The sequence below is a fragment of the Dermacentor variabilis genome, chromosome 2, assembly GCF_050947875.1.
Source record: "Dermacentor variabilis isolate Ectoservices chromosome 2, ASM5094787v1, whole genome shotgun sequence".
NCBI lineage: Eukaryota > Metazoa > Arthropoda > Arachnida > Ixodida > Ixodidae > Dermacentor > Dermacentor variabilis.
The window spans coordinates 155,775,346-155,795,976 of NC_134569.1; the positions used below are offsets into that span (position 1 = coordinate 155,775,346).

General features: G+C 44.1%; 1 protein-coding gene across 2 annotated transcripts in view; it reads left to right on the forward strand.

Annotated features, from left to right (window-relative positions):
- The window catches only part of LOC142572881 (neural cell adhesion molecule 2-like), a 303,074-nt gene that overhangs the window by 277,403 nt on the left and 5,040 nt on the right, over positions 1 to 20,631 (forward strand). Inside the window, exons 6-11 of one of the 2 annotated variants that reach the window (XM_075682318.1) lie at positions 2,541 to 2,837; positions 5,356 to 5,640; positions 9,751 to 10,038; positions 16,486 to 16,664; positions 17,424 to 17,550; positions 19,035 to 19,163. In XM_075682318.1, coding sequence (XP_075538433.1) covers positions 2,541 to 2,837; positions 5,356 to 5,640; positions 9,751 to 10,038; positions 16,486 to 16,664; positions 17,424 to 17,550; positions 19,035 to 19,163 — 1,305 coding nt within the window. The remainder of the gene's footprint in view (positions 1 to 2,540; positions 2,838 to 5,355; positions 5,641 to 9,750; positions 10,039 to 16,485; positions 16,665 to 17,423; positions 17,551 to 19,034; positions 19,164 to 20,631) is intronic. The other variant, XM_075682320.1, reaches the window with a different exon arrangement.

Genomic DNA, 20,631 nt, shown 5'->3' on the forward strand with positions numbered 1-20,631 from the left:
GTATGTGCAGTCTAAAAATGTTGGTCGCTCACGAACCTAGTGCAATAGAAAAAGCGTACGGTTCCCGCGGGTATGATCAGTCTAAAATATGGACCTATGTCGAAGGTACGGGAATCTAAGAAATTGGCGAACGCTTAAGCTTCGCATTTAAAACTGGAACTCCATAGCATTCAAAGATGTCTGAGTGCTTCTCAAGCTTTCCGGCTACTCCAGCGTATGTAACCTTAATATTTACCGGGAAGCGCTGCCGCGCGAACGCTATGCACAAAGGCGGGCTTTATGGTAGAAACGCGAAATCTTGCTTGGGCCGCGATACGGTGGAGGCGAGCGCCATCTGGACGTGTTGCAAGGAACCGGGCGCGCCGCTCCGTGACCTCCAAGATATTTGCGCGCCGGCGCGCACAAATGGCCCATGCCGTGGCATGTCTGTTGGGCAGAAACGCTGAAAAAGGCGTTTGTCTGAGTTTTCGCGTAGCACAATTATGTTTTCTCGTATATTCACATTACAAACCTAAGCTGTCATGTCTTTGGGTTATTGTAAGTTTTCCTTTACGATTTTTCTACGCATTTCAGCTTGAGAAATTCAATTATTTCAGTAACTTCATTGCGCCACATGGAGGGCCTTGGTGTGGGTGGTTAAAAATGTTCTTGCCAAAACGACATCCAATCCGGGACGCCAGCGCCGGATTTTCTGCGACATGGAGCCTTTACGAGGAAGATTTAGCTCGGGTGCTCCCATCTCAATACATGTAAAAAGAGAATTCGTTTTTCTCGGTAATCACTGGACCTAATTTTACGAGGTTTGTTGCAGTCAAAAGAAAAAAAATCTTAAAGACTGTCCGTCTCGAATTTTCAATTTAGGTTGTCAATTTTTTATTCAGAATTAGCAAAAACCGAAATTTCTCAGAAAACGTTTCTATCAAGTTTACAACTCTGTTTCTCAGCAATGAAATATGACATCACAATTCTGTGAATTGCATCGGATAGTACATCTAAAGCGGACACATTAGATAGGTTACATATAAACCAAAAAAAAATTCCGTCACATGGAAATGCAGCTTTTCCAAAACCATTGTACAAAAAGTAACAAATTCACGTAAGATACAAATTGACATATCGCATTTGTCCGCTTTGAATGATCAAATGGGTGTCGTTCACAGAACCGCGATATCTGTTCTTGATGCAGAGCAAATAATTTATAAACTTCGCACGTCCATTTTTTTCGAACTTCCAAATCTCAGAAAATTATTTTAACAAAATGTAGCCCCTAATCCGAAATTCTGCTCCTAACAGTCACTAGAGTTTACCTTCATCTCTCAAATGCAACAAATTTCATTAGAATCGGTCCAGGGGTTATCTCAGAAAAGCGTTTTTGCGTTTTACATGCGTTTTAATAGGCCGCATCGGAGTTCGGCCCGAGCTAAAGCTTCCTCTTAACGCTATCGCGTTAAATATACCCCTCGTTCGAGAGGGTATGTGCAGTCTATAAATGCGGGCATAAAGTTCAGTAAAAAAAAAGTTAAGGTGTGTGGTGCTCTTCTTGCCCCACTCAGGGGAAGAGTGATACGATGGAGAGGCGGGCGCAGTGTCTGTGGCGCACTCTCACCCCCCATTCACTGATGAGGACATTGCCTCTGATTGACATCAACTAGAAGCTTACTCGCTTTCTTTCCTGTTTTGGTAATGACGAAGCATTCTTGTCGAATGTTGCACACTTTTTACTATCCTCTTCGAACCGTTTTCATGTGCCAATCACGAAGGCAATGCAGCAAAAAAAAAAACAAAACATGTGCACTCTAAATATCACAAAAAGCTGCACTGCAACATTTTATATAGTGCAGTGCAAGATATTTATGCTATCTCTACTCTCAGCTTCCCTCCGCTTTAGGCTTTCCGGAAAAGTGTGTCGGCGTTCATGTACAAGTGGCGACTGTTCGTGTCGACTGTTTTCACCGAACTCCATCTCGGTTTTCTTCAATGAATACAAATGCGCTAAAATTACTCCGTCGCGCAGCGGAATCCGACTCACGCCACACGGTTTCCTCATGCACAGCAGCCCGAGGCTTAAGCTTAATGCGCCACTAATGCTTCACCCGACGAAGTCTCTCAGCCCATACGCGTTCGGGAAATGTAAGCGTACGCGCCCCGAGACCGCCTGTCATTGTTAAGCGGTTCGTACGCCTAAAGCCCAAACTGCCCTACTTGATCAAAAGAGGATCACCCAATGCGAACTCTACGCTGCGAAAACTGAGCAAACGAGTTTACGTCAATGTAAAAAAACATTTCATCTGTAAGAAAAGCTTTGACATTCGCGCTTGACATACCATAAGTTCGCACAAACGTTTCAACTGAGGTCAGTGTTCCGCTCCAGAAAATCAACGCGATTCGTGAGAACCCTTCTAACAAATCAACAATGCTTCGCATTACGTCGCGCTGAACTAGAGTTGTGGCTGCCGGAATTCCTTTTCTGTGTGACTCAACGCAACTATAGATAGAAGCCTGCAAACTTAAAAGTCGCCTTCTTCGCGCAATGTATGCAGTGCGTCCCACGTCGGTGAAGATCAGGCGCGGCGACATCCCAATCTCGGCGGGCCTGCCCGCTGAAATCGTATGCGAAGTGTGGGGTTCGCGACCACCGCCCGTGGTCACTTGGTGGAAGGGCCTGCACCAGCTGAACCACACCTTCGTGTACGTGTCAACGGACGGCAACATGACCACGAGTGTGGTATCTTTCACTCCCTCGAATGACGACCACGGCTCCAGTCTCGCCTGCCGAGCCAAGAACCCGGCAATGGCAGATAGTGTGGAAGAGGACACGTGGACGATGGACGTGCAGTGTAAGTTGCCACTTCGCTCAAGATACACGTGCGAATTGTTTTACGCTTGCAACTTTGGGATAGTAATGCATAAGATATCAAACTCGTGTAATTCCTTCCTTTTGTGTTGTGTTCCTAGCATTTTACCAAGAAGAACACTCTTGTCTGTGCTAACCTTCATGAAAGAAAGCGAATCTGCCCAGATTTTTAGTAAGGTAAGGCTGCTATAGTATGATAGGGCAAATATGATTTTGGCCCGTATGTTCATCATCATCATCATCATCAGCCTAGTTATGCCCACTGCAGGGCAAAGGCCTCTCCCATACTTCTCCAACTACCCCGGTCATGTGCTAATTGTGGCCATGTTGCCCCTGCAAACTTCTTAATTTCATCCGCCCACCTAACTTTCTGCCGCCCTCTGCTACGCTTTCCTTCCCTTGGAATCCATTCCGTAACTCTTAATGACCATCGGTTATCTTCCCTCCTCATTACGTGTCCTGCCCATGTCCATTTCTTTTTCTTGATTTCAACTAAGATATCATTAACTCGCGCTTGTTCCCTCACCCAATCTGCTCTTTTCTTATCCCTTAACGTAACACCTATCATTCTTCTTTCCATAGCTCGTTGCGTCGTCCTCAATTTGAGTAGAACCCTTTTCGTAAGCCTCCAGGTTTCTGCCCGGACGCGAGTACTGGTGAGACACAGGTGTTATACACTTTTCTCTTGAGGGATAATGGCAACCTGCTGTTCATGATCTGAGAATGCCTGCCAAACACACCCCATCCCATTCTTATTCTTCTGATTATTTCAGTCTCATGATCCGGATCCGCAGTCACTACCTGTCCTAAGTAGATGTATTCCCTTACCACTTCCAATGCCTCACTACCTATTGAAAACTGCTGTTCCCTTCCGAGACTGTTAAACATTACTTTAGTTTTCTGCAGATTAATTTTTAGACCCACCCTTCGGCTTTTCCTCCCTAGGTCAGTGAGCATGCATTGCAGTTGGACCCCTGAGTTACTGAGCAAGGCAATATCATCAGCGAATCGCAAGTTACTAAGGTATTCTCCATTAACTCTTATCCCCAATTCTTCCCAATTCAGGTCTCTGAATACCTCCTGTAAACACGCTGTGAATAGCATCGGAGATATCGTATCTCCCTGCCTGACGCGTTTCTTTATTGGGATTTTGTTGCTTTCTTTATGGAGGACTACGGTGGCTGTGGAGCCGCTATAGATGTCTTTCAGTATTTTTACATATGGCTCGTCTACACCCTGATTCCGCAATGCTTCCATGACTGCTGAGGTTTCGACTGAATCAAACGCTTTCTCGTAATCAATGAAAGCTATATGTAAAGGTTGGTTATATTCCGCACATTTTTCTATCACCTGATTGATAGTGTGAATATGGTCTATTGTTGAGTAGCCTTTACGGAATCCTGCCTGGTCCTTTGGTTGACGGAAGTCTAAGGTGTTCCTGATTCTATTTGCAATTACCTTAGTAAATACTTTGTAGGCAACGGAGAGTAAACTGATCGGTCTATAATTTTTCAGGTCTTTGGCGTCCCCTTTCTTATGGATTAGGATTATGTTAGCGTTTTTCCAAGATTCCGGTACGCTCGAAGTCATGAGGCATTTCGTATACAGGGTGGCCAGTTTCTCTAGAACTATCTGCTCACCATCCTTCAACAAATCTGCTGTTACCTGATCCTCCCCAGCTGCCTTCCCCCTTTGCCCGTATGTTGGAAGCCCGTAAATATTTTTAAAAGTGGTATAGTAAAAGATATAAAATAAAGACACTCCGCAACGCCAGTGATAATTTCTGTATCAAAACGGATGCGATGACACGCGACATGTGTGCGTAACGTAAGTATGGGAAATACTATTCAAGGTCCTTTCCCTCACGAGTCGCAAGTACTGTCGTCATCGAAAGTTCAAAGGAGCAATATCCTAGGATTGTCATGATGCCCAGCCGAACAGATTCTGAATCAAAGTTCAAATTAATTGCTGTCCTCGTGATCAACAATTGTAAAAATTGGAAAGTTCATACATCAAAACAGTTCGAGTTTATGTAGTATTTCTTTTCTTGTTTTTGAAGTCGTGTTCTGCAAACTTTTGTTTAAAAAATAAAGTATGGGGATCTACGCGCCAAAACCACGATCAAATTATGAGGCACGCCGTAGTGGGGGACTCGGGCAATTCGGCCCATTAATGGTTCTTTATCGTGCACCAAAATCTAAGTACACGAGTTTTTTCGCATTGCGCCCACATCGAAGTTTGGCCGCCGTAGCCGGGATTCGATCCCGCAACCTCGTGCTACTAAGCACAACATTAGCAGCCCAACCACATAGCCACTAAGCAACCTCGGCGGGTGCAAACTTTTGTGGTCGTCTTACATATACGTGGTCTGCATTCTTGAGCTCAAAGCAAACTTTGCTCTACAGCGCATTCGTGAATTTATAGTCAGCACAAACGCGTCTGTTTACCGGGAACAATTATTGATACCACTACTTTTCCGGCATAATGGCTTCTCCTTGCAGACAAGCCTAGGATATCGCTCCAGCTGGGCACAAAGCTAAGCCTCGAGAACATCCAGGAGAACAACGACGTGTACCTGGAGTGCCGCGCGGATGCCAATCCTCCGGTGGACGAAGTGGCCTGGCAGTTCAACGCGGAAGAGCTGCAGGCCTCAGAGAACGTGCTCGTTTCCAAGAACTTCCTGGTCATCCAGCGAGTGCAGACCCATCACTCGGGCCTCTACTCTTGCAGCGCCGAGAACTCCGAAGGGCGGACGCAGGGGGAAACGCTGCAGCTACGCGTTCAGCGTGAGTGGCTACCTGTAGTTATTATCCGTTTATGGGAATGAGGCACCTTTAGGTCTCACTTTCTCTTTTCCAGAAAACTTGTTCTCCGCCATCGACCGTCGCAACCAGCATAACAAGACAGTTCTGCAAATCTAACCTAAGACATTCTAAGCTGAAAAAAAGAAAGACAGTTGTTTCAACGCGTTTTGGACAGATTGAACTTGTTTTATAGTATTTCTAATTCCTTTGTACGTATATACCACAGCCGATTTTGATAAAATCACATAAAAAGATAGACGAACCGGCAAAGAATTATTATTATTTCTCCTAGACATGGGAGTGCCAGTGTGCTAGCTTAGGTGATTCCTTATTGCTTTTAATGGCACTTGTAGGTCAATTTAAAGCATCTTTGTATAGGGAAACAGCTCCAACTAAACAGGGTAAAAATATATTTCTTTAGCTGGCTTCAACTTCAACTTCAACTTCAACGAACAGACGATCTACAATTTCGCATGTTCAAAGGCCGCTATGATAAAGCTGCATGCTCCAAGAAGCTCAAAGGAAAGGTTATCATCAGCAGCAGCCTATTTTATGTCCGCTGCAAGACGAATGCCTGTCCCTGCGCCAACAATTTCCAAATTGCGCCTGCGAATTTTCTAATTTCATCATCCTACTTAGTCTTCAGCCGTCCTCGACTGCGCTTCACTTCTCGTGGCATGAATTCTGTAATCCTAATGGTTCACCGGTTAAATAAGCTGCGCACTACGTGGGCTGCCCAGCTCCATCTTTTTTCTCTCAATGTCAATTAGAATACCGGCTATCCCCGCTTTCTTTTTGAACCACGCCGTTCTATTCCTGTCTCTTGGCGTTACGCCTACCATTCTTCTATAGCTCTTTGCGTGGTCCATAACTTGTTCTCAAGCATTTTTGTCAACTTCCATGTTCCTGCCAAATATGTTAGCAGTGGTAGAATTCACTGATTGGGGGGGGGGGGGGGGGAGTACACCTTTCTTTTCAATGATAGTGGTAAGGTTCCAGTCAGGATCTGTGGTATAAAATGCCGTATAAAAAAATAACACCCTATATATATCTCGCGCCGCGCTAGGCAGTGTTGGCAAATTATGAATTCATTACTTCACTAGGATGCAATAATATTTATTATTGTGCATCTTCATGGACTTCCTACGTTTGAGCGTTATATTTTACCCACGACAAGAAGCGCAATAATCGTTGCTCGTGCCTCCCAGAGCCTCGCAATCCCTCCGGCTCCCCGCCTGGCTTTTATTACGGCGAGAATTGCCTTCTTTCGTGCCTGCGGCCGAGCTCATCACAGAAGCGAGGCTTCAGCACTGTAGTGCCAGCCTTAGAGCTGTGTGAAAAAGAACAGCCTCACCACGTAACCCATGACATTTGTTTCTATAAAGCTTAACCAGCCCTTGGTCCTTTTTTTTTACTTAGTTTACTTGGTACTGCAGCAAAGTCTTACAGAGAACGGGAAAACTTTTATGGCTTCGACGGCTGCTTTACTTTTCTTTGTTCGTTTCTTGGCCTGGCAAAAGCGTCCCTAGCGGAAGTCTTCAAGTTACACACTCTGAAATGGTTCAGAAATTGACTATGCGAGAAGAAGTCCAATATATTTCAAAAGTCAGAATGAAAACCCTCGAGAAACGCTTAGTTGATGTTCTTCCATCTGATAGCACGCAGGCGAATGTTTTGAAGTCACGTTATGATGCCTGTGTCGGACGAATAAAATATAAAAACGAATGTTGCGCCGTGCCAGAGTGGTCGTCTGTGGGCTTTCGTGAGAAAACGCAGTTCTTGAAGCAGTGCGTCTGCGCGAATTTCGCAAGGATGAGAATACGAGGAAGTGCAAATAATGCACTAGTCAATTTAATCTGAGCGTCGAACGTTGGTCGGTGGGCGATTGCGTAGCGTGGCACTAGCACTTTTTTTCCTGCAAAGTACCTGGGACAAATTTCTCAAGGGTTTTATCGCGCTTCTACCAGTAACAAAACAAAGCGGCTTTATTGTGGCGCCGACACTGAGCAGCTCATGCTTTACGTTACGGGATGGTGCTTTTATGGTCAGCTCTCCAATCCCTCTTCTACACCTACTGAAGGAGACAAGCGTTCTTTGTGTAGGGAGGGCGGCGGCGTCTTTATGTGCCTACCGCCATGTTTTTGCACTCGCATTCACAACTACGACTTGGTCGGTCCTTCTGAATTTTTCACCAAACTTTTCTCTTTTCGTATCTTTATTCTTCGCAGTAGTCTTTATAAGTCTCCTGTCGCAAGAAGACGTCTGCGTGAATGTCACATCTTCCTGCGATACATTTGCCGCTTCCTTTATTGTTGCGCAATTGAAAGTAGCAGTATTTTACTGCCTGTCTTCTCTTCTGTTATTCTGAGGGAATGAGAAGATATGCTCATTTTATCTATATGCACAGATAACAAGTGGGCCCTCATAAAGTTGCGCCAAAGCTTGAGGAACCATTTACGCAGCTTTCTTTCGTTCGTTTACGACGCCTTTCTTGTCCTTAAGTTTTGAATCAGCAGATTATGGGCAAAATAGAAGCGTTGCCAATACACACGAGTCCCAGTTGCAAATCCCAGTGGCTTTGACAATGTGCTGCTGAGATTGCGGTCATGGCTTTGATTCTGGCCACGGTGGTCGCATTTGATAGAGTGGAAATACAATAACACTCGTGTAATCATATGAAGTAGGTATTCAAGTGTATCAGGATTTATCCGTGGTTCCCCGCTACGGTATGTCGGATAACTATGTCGTGGTTTTCGCACGTAGAGCTCCAGAGCTTAATTATTATTTAACACATTACAACACCCCAACGTGAAATCGAACTCACTACAGTAAATGTGAGATACGTAGTGGCACTTTTTACCCGTACTTTCTTTCACACCTTTTGGCACTACGATCCATTCCCAGATAACATATGCAGCAGTATGAAGCGCCCTAAGTAGCGTGCGGCTGCCGAATTCTATTTAGCAGTACTTTCTGGATTCTTGAACTGTGAAGATAAAAACAAAATAATGTTTGCCACTTTTAGGGACATATATCGGAGTTTGCAGTAACCGAAAATGACTTGCCTATCGTCCCGGCCAGAGAGCCGTTTGCGTAGCTATGGCGTGGCTTGCGCTAAAGCAACTGCAATGAGGCGGTGTGATGACTGGGCTACGAAACTCTGACTAATAAAACTTCTGGAACAGGGAACGTGGAGAAGTTTTACCCCTCTCATTCAGACTGAGAAGGTGAGCGCGTGATTTTAGATTTGGTAAACTACATTCAGCTGCAGTGCAAACATAGAATAAATAAACTATGCTAACTGGTTGCCAACAGAAGCTGTAGCTTTACACTGATTAGACACGTATGGGGAATGCGCGCGCGCTCTGGCTTCGAAAGTACAGCATTATTTTGGCAAACGTTCTTATAAGTGGTATAGAAAGTCACGCTCGTTACTACCCCAGTAGGCTGGACGTGGTTGCGTTCAGTAACGATGTGAGCAATGTTTGAGATGCAGTGGAGATCATGACCACAGCCACGTGACAATAAGAATGCTCATTACTTGACCAATGTGCGACCTATCTTAGAGTACGATCATGTTGGGTGATACATGGTTAACGAAGCATTTGTTTACTGAGACCACATCCATATTTGGGCTGCTCGAGCCGTGGCCAAATACTATCGATGTAAAATTAGGGCTACAGCTTTCACACAGGCCTTGCCATGGGTTACCCCCGAGCCTCGTGCACATTCTGTCATTTTTTTATTCTAAAGCAGATTTTCAGCGCTGGTTCGGCATTGATACGAATTTGTAGGGATGGCGCTCACGTATCTATCACTAAGAAGGCCCCATTATACGAAGGGAAAGTTTAGTGTCAAAGTTCTGGTTTTAGAGTTTGCCATTTCCTGCGTACTTTCACTCAACGGAATAGTTCACAACCATGGTTAAGTCTGATAGCACTGACTACGTTGGTGACCTTATTCATGATGTATGTAATGATTTCGCAATACTCTGTCTGTCTGTCTGTCTGTCTGTCTGTCTGTCTGTCTGTCTGTCTGTCTGTCTGTTTATCGATCTTTCTTTTCATATGTGTATTTTCTATGCTTGTACAGACGCACCACTCTGCAAGGCCAACCAGCATGTGGTGTACGCGGCATCACGTCACCAGGAGGTTGAGGTGCACTGCGAGGTCGAAGCAGACCCGAGCAACGTCACCTTTGAGTGGCGCTTCAACAGCACGCTCCAACAGCGGCCCCTCAAGAGCTTCTGGACGCAGGGAACGCGCAGTATTGCTCGGTACATCCCTCACAGCCATACCGAGTACGGGACGCTGCTATGCACAGCCTCCAACCGCATCGGCAAGCAGCGGCAGCCATGCCTCTTCCATGTCGTCCAGGCAGGTCAGTCATGTCGAGTCAGCGCGGGGATTTATTAAGGCGAAAGGCTTAAGTGCCTCATTGGTAAAAACATTCGTTTTCCGGCATCATCGAAAAATTGACTGTCCGGCGTTATGGCTCCAAATTTCAGTGGCACCAAAATTCAGTGGCACCAAAATTTATGGTGCCACCCACGGCCGTTGGTGGTACTCGAACCCTCGATCTTTGGTGGGAATCGGATGCACGACCTTTGGTTTTAATTAAGGCCAAGTTAATTAAGGCACTTGAGCCCAGGAGGTTTGGTAGGAGTCGCACCCTGGACCTTTGGTGGACCAAAGTTCAATACCATCAAAATTGATGGTGCCACCATTAATGGTCGAAACCACGACCATTAGTGTGAGTCTAACTCTCGACCTATCGTTTTAATTAAAGCCAAGTTAATTAAGGTATTCGAACACATGAACTTTCGTAGGAGTCGCGCCCTCGGCTTTTGGTGGGGCGAAAATTCAATACCATCAAATTTGATGGTGCCATCATTGACGGTCATACCTGCGACCACTGGTGGGATTCGAACCCATGAAGTTGGTGTTGATTAGGGCAAAGTTAATTAAGACACAGTCCATTGATATTGATACAGAGTTCATTAAAGCAGTGCAACCTACGACTTGTGGTGGGAGAAAACAAATAATAGGAAGTAGAAGGAAAAACACGGGGAAGTCGGGAGATGCAAATTCAGGAAGATGAGCAAAACGAGAACAACGTAAAAGGGGACTGAGCATGTGTTGGCGGGCTAGTTGGTTAAGCATGATTTCAAAGACGGCGCCGAATAAAACAACACACGAAGAAGGGGGACGCGAGACAGCACGTAGGCGCACTAACAACTGTTGTTAGTTGTTAGTGCGCCTACGTGCTGTCTCGTGTCCCCCTTCTTCGTGTGTTGTTTTATTCGGCGCCGTCTTTGAAATAGAAGGGGAGCCAACCTTTCGACAAGTGAAGTTGTCTTTTTCAAGGAAGTAACAACGCAGCCGAGTGAGAATATCAATCAATTTATTGGTTGTCTCTTGAGCGCGCAGGCATTCGCCTTCATCTTATTGATCGTATGCTAAAGTGACTGTCATTTTTTTCGTTTATGGGCAGTTGCTATAACGATGCACTATAGTACATTGACTACATCCGGATTAAGAAAGCTAATGCACATACCGGGAGCTGTCTGTCTGGCGTTGTCTCCGACCGTTTTTCCGCCAACTTAGGTCTCTGGGCACGGGACATTGCATGTATGCCGCTCATCAGTTGACTCATTTCACGCCAACCTATGTTACTGGAAGTGGACAGTCCATGGTTTAATGCGTAGCGCATCGAACTGCTGCACTGAAGGATCAAGGTTAGAAATAAAAATTCGGAACAAATTCGCTCGCTGCGTATTTGTCACTGGGTATGGGCCACTCTTCAATGAACCTCGTTGATTCCAGTTTGAAGTGTTGAGTGTTTGCCAGTCGTGGCGCTCTTTAATGAGCCTGACGCCAAACTGAGTCACTAGATATGCGTCAATAGAAATGTGCCGCTCTTCAATGAATCTAATTGAGGACAACTTGGCTCTCTAGGTACAGGCCACTAGGTATGCGTCAATACAAATCTACCGTTCTTCAATGAACGTATTGGAGCACAACTTGGCTCTCTAGGTATAAGCCACTAGTTATGCGCAGCCTCTTCAGTGATCCTCCTTGGCGTCAACTGGAGCCGCTGCGTATGTGCCTCGGGGTGTGCGCAGCTCTTCAGTGCACCTCTCTGATGCCAAATTGGACAACGTGTACGCTCTATTGAGCACCTGCGGCTCCTCAACGAACCTCTTTGGCGTTTAGTTGGGTAACGATGGGCCACCTTGACTTCAACGGCAAAAAACGATCCTTAAGAACTTCTGTGGTGCAGGGTGGTATCAAACACGCGTCAGAGAGGTACATTTAGGCAAACTGGTCTAGCGTTATATTCGCACAAGCGCCACACGTTGACTTCGCAGCGGTGCCACTGAACGACGGTTTGGCAATACGCTGTGCCGCTACATTGTTCGATTGCTAAACGCGTTCACGTCAACATAATCATCGCGAGATGGGTTCTGGTGCAATTTGCTGACCAGAAAAACAAATGCGGTTTTGGTTACTTTTGTTACATCTGTATGTCGTGAGTGTGGTGGCACGCTATATCCCATATCATCAATGCTTCATTTGACACGATGCCGCGGTTCCCGGTGGAGTAATACGCGCACCGCGAAAATAGGAGTAGCTCCGTAAGGTTAACTCGAGTTCCCTTGGCGCAGCAGAAATAGTCAGCCTTACAAAATAGACCTTGCTGAACAAAGAAAGTTCGACAAATACGAGCCACCTCAAATTGGAGGATAGTTCGTAATGTAACCACAGATAATTTCAAAACGAGCGTCTGGCCATCAGAACGACAGTCATGCTCAAATTATTACGCGTTCCTGAAAGAAACACACTGAAGCTGTTGCGTCTATTTATAACTGACGTGCACTCCATAACTAACAAAAACGTGCAGATGAATTTCAAAGATGGCTTGATTGAATTATGTTGACTATTGCTCATTTCTGGCTCAGAACGAAATTCAACATTCCCCATACAATAACCTACAGAGGCGAACCGCTATCTAGAAGCATGGGAATGCATGTTGAGCAACTAGTTGTAATCTATACAAACATCTTATTGTGCATAATAGAGATATTCACTACGACGAATTTTCTGCCGAATGGATGGCATATGTACGTGAGCTTGTAAGTACAATCACGTCGGCGCATATTTATTCTGATTTTAGCGCAGAATCAATCGAGTGTATTATACTATCACCATGCTATATTCATGTATATTTGATTGTTACAGCACTCTGTTAATCGCCGTCACCGCGACTAAATTGATGGTGGGGCAACAGCCTTTTGGCAGACCTAATTACATTAAACCGAAGCGTGCCGGGAAAACGCTCATTGTATCAGGCCGCTATGAAATGAATACCCAGGTTACTCTAATGTTGTTTCCTTCATTAATTTGAGAGTGCGTAAGCGATGCTGGATTTCATTTTTACGTATAATGCGGGAACTTATAATGGTACGCGTCTGTACACGCTCGGAATTTTTAAACAAGAGAGGGGCATTATTTGCCCTATCTTTTTTTCACCTTCATTTTTCACACGTTAGAGGAAAACAGTAGACGTCGCATCAAACAAGCACCCAGATTTCTTGCACAAATTTGTTGTTTATTTTCTAATTTTTTGAACGATCGACACCCTCAAGAAATAAATTGGTAACTCGCAACGCCATAAGTAATAAAATTGTACGCAAAGAGAGTATGAAATAATATATCGTGTTAGTTGCGACCCATATATACGCAATGTTTCCATACTGTTACACTAAGAATCTTCAATAAAATATTCCCCCCTCCCCCTGTATCCCACGACGATGGTTTGCGTCTTGTCTTTCCTTTCGTTAAGATGAGTTCATTTTTCAGCTAGACAAGATGTCGTTCGAAAATGGATTTCAAGAAAGAATGATTATGCATTTGAGAGCTCACCTGACGTCTTTTTCCGTAGGAGTATGCAGATTAACCGCTGTTACAAAACCAATAAATAAAAGATAAGAAGCTCAATGAGGCCGTTCTTGCTTATCTCATTCGGATCTGCTACAATCATTTGTCGCACGCATTCTCAGCAAAGTCAAGTTAAAGAATCCTCTACGACGACATTGTCCGCACGATACACACTGGTTTTAAAGCCGAGCTTTGTTTTTAATCGTTGTCCCTTCATACTTACTGCAACATTCTGAAATACTATTTTTTTTTTTTGTTTGAGAAAAGACCTCACCGCGTTTGCCCGACAATATTTTCGCTGAAATTTCTGAGACTGAAATCTCATCATTTTTGAAACGAATGTTCTCTCTTCTTTTACGTCCAACTTTTCAATTATTTGCCTTCTGAAGGTGTTCTGCCACAATATCAAGACAAACTAGTTCACAAGAGTGGGTATGCTATTTCGACAAAGCCGTAGATAACAGTGTTACCGTCCCCTAGGCGCCACCGCCATCTGCAGTTCTTTGTAGGCGTTTTTCTTTCCTTTTTCTACGAGGCGAATCACATGAGCTAGTGCGCAAAATAAGGCGCCTAGAGTTGAAATTAAGCCGCAGTTTCTACAATGGGTGTTCCTGATTTTTGTCACAAAAAGATTCTTATTGACGTCATCTCTTATTTTGGTGTTCGTTTGTGATATGGGAAACGCGGTTCATCGTCTTCGTTCTATTCCTCGTTTATATTAATTTTCGCTTATGGTAGGCGCATAGTTCCCGTCACTGAAACCTGCCTATAAACGCCAGGGACCCGCAATCCAAATCGACAACAGCGCTTATCTGCACTTTGATGATGTAAGACTTGCAGCATACGTTGAGCCGGTTGCGTTAACACTACGGGTCGCTCGATACCACATGCTTCAATATCGCCGATTTTCAGCCTGCATTTTATTACAGAGCGACGAGGTATCGCCGGATAGGCGACTGATTACCTTTTATGGCAATCACATGAGACATTACGCCTACTACTCAGGAATAATACATAAATTAAGTATCAATGCAAATTCGAGGTCGTTTATAAAGTTTTGTTACTGCTATGGAGGGACCGAGATAAACAAACCAAACTTGGGTGGGCGTTTATTTTGAGCCCGAAATTGCGCTGACTTCGTCTACTATTTGTTCAACAAATATATGCTAGTCAATTGCTTGTTATTGTATGTACTTGATTGTTACTACTGTTATTGTATGTACTTGATTGTATGCCCCCCTTACTCAATCCCCATGTAGGGGCCCTTGTAAGGTATTTTACACATAAATAAATAAATAAATAAGCACAAGAGCCTACCCTTGAGCATCAACTTGCAGTGAACCATCGAGCGATGGTAGGTCACCCCATTCTTCGTAGTCTCGGCGTGTTCAACCGCATTGAAATGGGCGGTGCCAGTTGACAAAGGTTTCTTAAGGTATTGCACCCTGCAATACCGCCAGCTCGGCATTGATCTCTTTGGCATTGTGGCCCTTGCAGTGCAGAAATGGCGTCACGGCTCGGGCTGCAACGCACCTTCTCAATGGAAGATTTTGATGTTCTTCGTGTCTTCTACGCTACCTGAAAGCACACAAATTTTATAGTCCGCAGATTATAGAGAGATGTGCGCCCTTGTCGATGTGCCCCTTGTACGCCTCTGCTGGTTTTACGGTTTTCCTAATACGACCACTGTGAAAGGCCTTCCTGTAAGCAATATAAAGTTCATGAATGCAAAAGGCTTTTATACGTATAAATGTAACCGCCATGGAACGTGCAGCTCATTTGCTGTGCATTATTATGCTGAGCTGTTTTTTCAGCGAGCAAACTCCGTAGCATGGTTTGTTTACGTTTGAACTTATATGTAAACCTTTCATGACGAATATTTAACAATAGTACACTGTCGCATATCCTCAAGTCTAAGAAAGCAATCAGCGCATTCGCATTTCGCAAAGCAGCACTTTCTGCTCTCTGCATTGGTAGAACCTAATTGCCATGGAAGGGTACACAAATTAGGTGCCTTTAATGTAATTAACATTGTCTGGGAACCCTACCCAATTTGCGGTATGTCTGCATGTATGTCACTTCTTTCACTTGATTAGCAAAGTTGTCTAATAGCCTAGGACGCTAAGTATGTGTTGCTTGGTGTCTTGCCGAGCATAAAAAGGCCTTGGGTATGTGGCCGAATAGGCGACGTACTGCTGGCTTCCCTCTGGCCTAGTAGAACACTTGGGTCATTGGGTATCTAACACTGCGGTACGAGCCCCAAATATATCAAAGTGATGACGTCACATACACAATAGACACCCCACGTCAAGCGCTGCCGCTTCATGAAGGACCATTGCAGCGAAATTGTAGCCAGGATACTAAGGGTGCACTCCGGAGTTTGAGCAGGGGTGCAGTGATTATTACAAAATTACTTCGTCGTGGTATCATTTCTCATCATCGTTGGCCGCGAGATTGCCACTGCGTGTGCCTGCGGGGGTAATACGTTGTGTGCCTTCATTGATGTATAGCTAATCGCATCAAAGTCTACATTCATTACAAGAGCGGTAGCTGATATTGAAAATGTGTGACAATCAGGCGTGAATCCATGCGCGCACCTCGAGAACTTGAGGCAAGTACTCGACTAATAAAGTGGAAATCGCTGTGCATTTCCTAATTTTTGCAAAGCAAAATGCATGAGAAAGGTACTAGAGCGCGTGAAACCAGTAATTTATGGAGCACTTATAAGGCAAAGAGATCGAAATACTGCGTACCAGCGCACATTCGTCCTATTTTTTTCCCCGCTGTGAACTAACTCACCGTCTGTTTCTTTCTCACTCGCCTCCTCACCACTCCTCCACTTTTCCTTTGCAAAACCTTCTCTCGGTCTTCGCGATGCGTTCGAAAGCAGGACCTCCAGGCCCCGTAGAAAACTGTTCCATCACGAACCAGACGGAGGGATCATTGCACCTCGAATGCCAGGCGGGCTCGGACGGACACCTTCCCGCGCACTTTGTGCTCTCTGTGCACGATGCGCTTACAGCCACAGTGTCGGCCAACTTCACCGCCGATAGGCCAGACTTCTGGGTAAGCCTGCTTCTTTATGTGAAGTACTCAGTGAAGTGGCATCTGGCCCACTTTTGTAACAGCCAAGCAAACTCAAATAACGGTAATAAGCGTGCGACAAAGTTACGTTTGTGGTGCTGGCGTAGCAACCTTTTCTTATCTCCTTTTCCTTCGCATTCACAGCAGGAAATATGACGTGACCAGTATATATGAGGAGTTGATTCCACCTGCCGGGTCTCAGACCTCTTCTGTAAGCAGCGCGTGTGCTTGTTAGTGCAAGTGATTTGCAGTGCTGGCATTTTGTGCCTGATCGTGCTTTACTATAGCTGTGCTTTGAATAGAAGTGTTTCACAGTCAAACGTCTGTTTTAATAATTTGATTTTTCACAAGGAAAATATTTCTTTAGGACATTGACCTTCCAAAAGCTGTCAAGAGCACACTATGTTGTGATTCAACATTTATTGAAGCAGTTGTATAACTAGACTTTAATTTTAATTGTTAACTAAATGCACCAATAGCAGCGAAGCAACGTAACCCACAGTACACGCTCAAAGGTTTTTGCTCGCAAGTAGGCTATTTTTATTTTTACTCTATATACGCTATATTTATGTTGGATAGGATGAATGACTCTCGTACTTCTGCAAAACGTGCACTGTAGCATGAAGTTTTTTGTTAATGCGGGCCCTAGCACATGAGGTCTGACAAAGAGCACATAGAAGTCGGTATCGAAACGCTTCCATGCTGTGCACATATGTGGGCTGCATATATCCTTGCGTACAGGTCCACGATCTTCTTCCTGGTGTGGAATACTTCCTCGTGGTGTCCGCCGTGAACGAGCGTGGCCGGAGTCCAGAGCTCACAATCCTGCCGCCGATAATGCCTCTCGTGGGAAAGCTCACCAAGTCCGGTGCGTAGTTAGAGAAGCCGCAAAATACGTTCGTTTTGACTGTTTTTTTAGTATTAAATAGTCTGTCGCTTTAACATTTAAGTAGGATCCGAAGCATCGAGCAGATGTGTAAGGAAAGAACACGCGCATGGCAGGAGCAAAAATGTTCTTCGTATTCATAAGTTTCTTACCAGAAAGCTCAAGTCTACTCACGCAGCATAACGACCGATATGTACGCGCAATAGCCTTGATTTTGTGAAATCGTTAACCTGAACGAGAAAAAAAGTAAAATATTTGAAGTGAGGGCTGCTTTCTTTTGCACTAACTGGCCACTGTGGAGCGCCCATTGTTTTTCTTATAATCGGCTAACTCAGTACTGGTATGTTGAACATTCCTCTTTAAATGAAAAACGAAGAATAGTGGGTTGGCCTAATCAATATGCTACCAAGTTTCATACGTTTTCATAAAACTGATATTGCAGACACATTGTGCATTTTTATCCTGCCCTGGTTTTCCAGTAACTGGCAGAAATCAAAAGATTCTCTCTCTCTCTCTCATTGTTGCCACGTCTTTCTGTGCAGGCAATAAGAATGTGCAATTTTTTTCACAGCTGGTGCGAATTTTGTAAATAAAGACCACGCGGGTGGTATTGATTAGCAGTGCTGTATTCAACAATTGACAGTTAGTCACGTGAACAAAATGAACGCTTACATTGTGTTTAACCTAGTATCTTTGCTGCGCCATGAAATACCGAACGTAGGCTAAAAGGATTATTACAGTAAATTGCAACTTCATCTGTTTTGAACCAACCGTACTTAATACAGATGATGAGCTCATTGATTTTAATAGTCCGCCTGCGTAACACTATACCAAAATATACGCATGGAAATTATTGGCCCGTTCAGAGATATGTCTATTCCTGAAATTGGCGGGCTTCAGCAAGTGAAGCAGACAAGGATGCGTGGTGTGGACGCTCCACTTTCTTTTTGCATGTGCATTTATATATATATATATATATATATATATATATATATATATATATATATATATATATATATATATATATATAGGGGGCTTCTTCAAAGTTCGGCACGCAGAACCCAACGTAACCTATGCAGTAAAGAGAAGACGAACTTTCGGAAGACGTCTTTAGTGAACGTTTTCGGATGGTGGACCAGCCTTCGTCAGAGTAGAGTGAACTGTACTCTGAGGAAGGCTGGTCCACCAGCCGAAAACATTCAGTAAATACGTCTTCCAAAAGGTTCGTCGTCTCTTTCCTGCATATACATTAGAGCAATTAGGTAGAAATGTCTTTGGTTACAAGTTTACATTCGTAGCCAAACATGAATAATATAACGCTCTGTGTGCATAAGTAGACACGGCAACAAACGGCCTTTTGGGCGGGCGGCATAAAAGGGAGACGGGGGGAAATACCTAAAATCATTGCCTACGTTTGAACAGCGCTTCGCGCATTCTTATCGTCATGTCATTCATTGGTAATGCAGGTAGCGCGGCTAAGATCTACTCGAGCGCACTTCTCGTGACGGTGATCGCGGCCGTGGCGCTTCTGTGCCTGCTGCCTCTGATTGTGCTTGGAGCAGTCAAACTGAGAGGGCGGCGCTTCTTCAGCAAGAGTGAGTACTGAGTCTACTATGTGTATCTTATTATACCGACGAAGACGCTTATTCATATTAAAATGGATTTGCAGTTTCAGAACGCAATCGAGAAATTTATGTGTTTTCATTCATAGTGATAAATTTGAGCTTTCGAACAGTGAAGGTCAAGTGAGCAATAGCGCTGCACGGATTCTACAACACTATTAAAGTGGAAGCACTAAAAGTAGAAGAAGCGTTTCGTTTGGTTACTGAATACGAAAGAGAGAAGTCACAAAAATTATTTAGACTTTCACACAAAAATTGAACAAAAGAAACTGTCCAAGCTGTGTTTGCAGTGCGAGACAATGTAATTACAAAGACCTCTTCAAAAGAGTCACATGATGTGAGCTGCCACAAGCCTAAATACCAGCGTGGATAACCTCAAGAAACAAAATAGTGAACTCATTGACGGTTTCGTATTCCCATGTACCGAGGCTATAATAGGTGACGAAATTTTATGGCTTATATATTGACCAAAATATACTGTTGCCAAAAAGCATTCGCGTTACGCAATAATGATATTTAACTTAGAGAGAAGCCCAGGAATATAGTTCGGGTGCCAACTGAGATTTTCGAACTTCGGAACGTTGTCTATTGTTAGGATCAGTAAAAGAGGCGTCAGATATTTTCATGCACTGTACACACTGAACTCACGTAAAATTCAGCCATCTGCTCGATGCACAACAGGTCTGATTGATGCATAATATAAGGAAATTATAGTGCGCGTAGATAAAAGGAACTGTGTAAAACCTTTCACTTCTCTATGTGATATGTTTTCTAGCAATATCATCGTAAAAGTACTTGTTCCTCCGTATTCTAATGGCAGCGAGCCAGTCGGCCTATATTTTTATATGATGTATTCAGGCTATTGCTTGACAATATAAAAGTGTTATTATTTCTCATAACTAAAGCTTACGCTTAATTTAGCAATACGGGCAGCGCAATTTAAAATAATACCGAAAGGAATATAATTTGAGCTGCATTAGTAAAAGCTGTACCGACAACACAGAATCAAAAAAAAAAAAAAAACTTCAGCGGACTTGCTAAGTCAAAAATTACCCAAGAAACCAAATACGGGTGGCGAAGCCGCCTTGAAGTTTGCACGCCAGCCTACTGTGACGTCGTGGTTTTTGATGGCGTCTGGTGGAGCCTAGTTTACTCGTTGCTGGTTAAAGTGAACTAGGTTATATTATAAAGGCGCAGAGAGTTAACCAACAAGTCGCAAGAACTTATGCTACGCCACAACAGCTTAAATTGGCGAAAGTACTCCGAAATAAATGACGTCACACTGACGTTGCCGGCACTGGGTTTTTTGGCTCGCAATTCAAGAAAGCGAACTTTGACAGTAGCTTTCGCTTATAATTGACCTAGTAGCGTGAACTACTGAAAAAAAAAGGTTTTAAAAAGTTCCTGATCAGTCCGTAAACATTTAGTTGCTACCTTTAGT